Source organism: Coturnix japonica, chromosome 12, assembly GCF_054131305.1.
Source record: "Coturnix japonica strain WE chromosome 12, WE-NBRP24, whole genome shotgun sequence".
Classification (NCBI taxonomy): domain Eukaryota; kingdom Metazoa; phylum Chordata; class Aves; order Galliformes; family Phasianidae; genus Coturnix; species Coturnix japonica.
Window position 1 is genome coordinate 12,814,461 of NC_140674.1, and position 3,513 is coordinate 12,817,973.

General features: G+C 54.1%; 1 protein-coding gene across 2 annotated transcripts; it reads right to left on the bottom strand.

Annotated features, from left to right (window-relative positions):
- Window positions 1-476: 476 nt before the first annotated feature.
- Window positions 477-3,513, bottom strand: PLAAT1 (phospholipase A and acyltransferase 1). 2 transcript variants are annotated; one of them, XM_015871751.3, is made up of 4 exons: window positions 3,239-3,513; window positions 2,364-2,569; window positions 1,886-2,154; window positions 477-1,603 (listed from the first exon to the last, which is right to left on the bottom strand). In XM_015871751.3, the coding sequence occupies exons 2-4, from the start codon at window positions 2,500-2,502 to the stop codon at window positions 1,502-1,504; spliced, it is 510 nt and encodes a 169-aa protein (XP_015727237.1). In that variant the 5' UTR covers window positions 2,503-2,569; window positions 3,239-3,513; the 3' UTR covers window positions 477-1,501. The 2 variants fall into 2 exon arrangements, with proteins under 2 accessions (XP_015727237.1, XP_015727235.1); XM_015871749.3 differs by lacking the exon at window positions 3,239-3,513 and adding an exon at window positions 3,052-3,093.

Consider the following 3,513-nt stretch of genomic DNA (forward strand, 5'->3'; position numbering starts at 1 on the left):
TTCCACTTACAAAGCAATTCTGGTTTTCTTCCAGTCTGGAGTGAATTGCAAATGTGGGAGGGTGCACAGGCTGTCCTTATTTCACCCTCCCTTGCCAGTTTTTGCAGACACAATGTGCTGAGCACAGAAAAGATTTCAGCTCAGGCATTGCAGCAGGCTGGAGCCAGGCTGGATGCACCCAGGGAATGAATAGCTGCCTCCTTACCCAAATTTAGTGCTTTCTTTGGTGCCACGTGGCACTGTTGCTTTAAGGGCACAATGGGTGGAAAGCTGCATAGAGCTGCTTTCTTTATCCAAGTCATGCCAAGAAGCAGAGGTTAATGTGCACCACTGCTCTGCAGTTGCATAGTTCAGGAAGCGGAGCCAGGCTGGGCTTGTTCTCACTCTCATATCAATCAGCCACTTCCTTCAATACCTCCTTAGTCTTGAAAAAATCTCCAGCAACATTTACAGGAAAACAGAACAGGGCTTTCATGTTCAGTTATTAAGAGCCCAGTTTTATTTTAATACATTTCCCATATTAAAAACCAAACAAATGAAACAACCAACAATATTATTTAATGGTATTAACTACAAAATACAACCAGAAGGCTTGGCTTTGTTATTTCAAACACTGAAACAACCGTGGTTTAAAAAAAGCTTCTGGTCCAGTTATATACATGGTGAGAGCAGACAAGAATAGCAAGCTGCTTACTGACAGCTCTTGCTCCCATCTCTTCTTACAGTCCATGAAGCTGCACATAGTGAAGGCACAGTTAGAGTTCATTTCCTATATGCAACCTGCAAAAAAAAAATTACTGTTCCAAACATGCAAGCCTAATACTCTCCATGAAGAGTAATAAACCACACTTCCACTCAATATCTTTCTCGTAGGATAAGCCGCATGCCAGCTTTGTGCTCAGAGATGGCGAGGCTCTGTATGCATGGAGCTGTTGCACAGCTCGACCTTCAGGTGTGGGATGGGGGCTGTGCTGTCCTGCTGGTTGGGGGAAGACATCACTTGTGATCACACAAGTGTTGGTCAGTGCAGTGCAATGGGCCCAGCTCCAGGCACAAAGACTGCCCTGAGGTGTCCAGGGACTTTTCTTTATAATCATAGAACCATAGAATCGTTATGGTTGGAAAAGACCTCTCAGATCATCTATCTAGTCCTGCACTGGCCTTAACAGCAGTGCTGTTGTGTTACTTCTGGTAAGGAGAAAAAGAAAAAAGGTTAAAAACAGAAGTAAACAAAATGCTCCTTCACGCAGGTTAGGAAAGGTTATTCATAGAAAGCCCACAGGATGCAGTCTGTAAAAACAGCATATGTGCCCTCAGCAGAACCCTGAGGAGCGAGGATAATTCGCTCGTGAGCGCTGCCAGACATTGCTGGCAATGCCATGACAGCAGCTGTAGCAAACAGACTGGGCTGCCCTCTGTAAGAGGCACTGCTGGGAGTAAGGGCATGAACCACCCTGTGTCACCAGCAGCTCCTGCCTGGCAGCTCCAGCCCGGTAGCCCCTCAGTACTGCCTTTCTCGGTTCCGGCTCCTCAGCAGTCCCAGCAGGGAGAAGGCACCTGCAGCTGCTGTCACAAACCCAATGGCACTGATGGCTCTGTTGGCCTGCAGAGAGGGAAGAAAACACAGGCACATGAATGAAGAGCACGTAGAGATAATCAAGGAAATGGAATGAATAATAGCGATCCCATGCCTTCACCCTTGGGCTGAACAAAAGCTGTACCCCCAGGCCCCAGCGACCCTCCTTGTTCAGGGTCTTTTGTGAGCCTGTGATGGTTGGGATCCCAGCCCATGGACCATACTGTCCCCATGCACTGCTGGGGCTCACACTAAGTGTCTCCATGCCAACCCCACAAGGATGGGCCCTGGGCAGCATGTGTTGCCTACCTGCTCAGAGACCCCCTCTCCGTAGCGGAGCAGAGTGACAAAGTGCTCACAGTTGTTGCCCAGCAAGTCGTAGGACACCTCCTGGTTGATGAGGTACTCGGCACGCCGGATGATGTCCTCCACAGGGAGGGGAGCATAGGTGCCATCGTACTTGTTGTTGATGCGGTAGGTGTCGTTTCCCACCACCTCCTTCAGGAGCTGCATCCTCACCATGGCCTTTCGGCTGAACACTGACTTGGCGCTGCCAAATGTGGCTGGAGGTCCCTCTTCTGGGGAAGGCACAGAGTGCGCCAGTCAGGTCCCACACAGCCTGGCCAAGACCCCAGAGAGCATCTGCCTGGCCCTGGAGGTGCCACCTGTAGGGCTTGCAGCTCCCATCCTTTCCTCTCTCCCATCCTGGATGACTGACCACCTGCCCTCAGTACAAAGCAGTGTTCTCAGCCATCCCAAAGGACCCACTCCACCCCGCCAGCCTTACCCACAGGCGTCACGTTGATGATGTACCCATCTCCCAGGTAGAGGGCCCAGTGCTGGTACGCCGGACGGAAGATCTCAATCAGGTCCCCAGGCTGGGGATCTCCAGGGTGGGCGGCACTGAAGCTCCCAATTGCTGCCATCTTGCAAGATCCAGCTCAGGACATGCTTCTCTGGCTGGGCAGCTCAGATCAAGGCACCAGGGGAGCTCTGGGGCACACAGAGGTTGTTTACTGGGGGCTGGCTTGTCAGGTCATTAATGCCTGGCACTTGCAGCACAGGCAGGTGACAGCTGGCCACTGCTGCACTGAATGCTGTTTGCAGGACCTGGCTGTGATCAGTGTGCTGGCAGAGGGCAAGGAGTAAAATCCACCCTTGTCCTGCTGAGCAATGGGAGCAAAGGGTGAAGCCATGGCAGGCCAACAACAGCTCCCAGCATTCACTCCCACCTCCCAGTTCCCGCTGGGGTGAGGAGGCCAAGCTGTCCCCCTTGCAAGCCCTGATCCCATTGATGCTCTCCCCAAAACAGCCCCCCCGGACCGGCTCCATCGGGCTGTCGCAGCTGCTCTCGCACACCGGCGGGGCTGCAACACCCCAAGCTGTGCCCGTAGGAGCTCGGCACCTCGAGGGCCGCATCCTGCTTACAGGCACCCACTCCTCGCCCACTCCCCACCCGAGCTCTCCCCGCTCACCCCTGCGTTCGTCCTGCTGCCGCCGCGGCCCCGAGCGAGCCCGGAGGCGGAAACCAGCCCAGCCCCAGGCTCCTCCCGGCCGCTATAAATAGCGAGGAACGGGCGGCTGACTGTCTGCGTTGTCGCTGAGCCCGATGCCCGGGTATGCAGCGACCATATGGGAGAGCTGTAAACAAGCATCTCTCACCGGGAGTCCTCCCGAGAGTGAGCGGCGGTGCGGTGCTCTGCCACTTCGCTTCTTTGCTGGCAAAGGGAAGAGACGGAGGTGGAGCTCAGAGCCCGTCCCAATGGCTGTTTTAGGGCAAAGATGTCTAGGTTGGCTTTTCATGTGTCTTTGTGTTGTGGCCCAGGGATTTCCTCCAGATACAGGAGTGCATGGCCATGCCCGGCACATCCTCTGAGCTGAGGGGTGAGCGAGTGCAGCTGAGCAGCTGCGGCCACCCCATGGCTATTGCCAGAAGG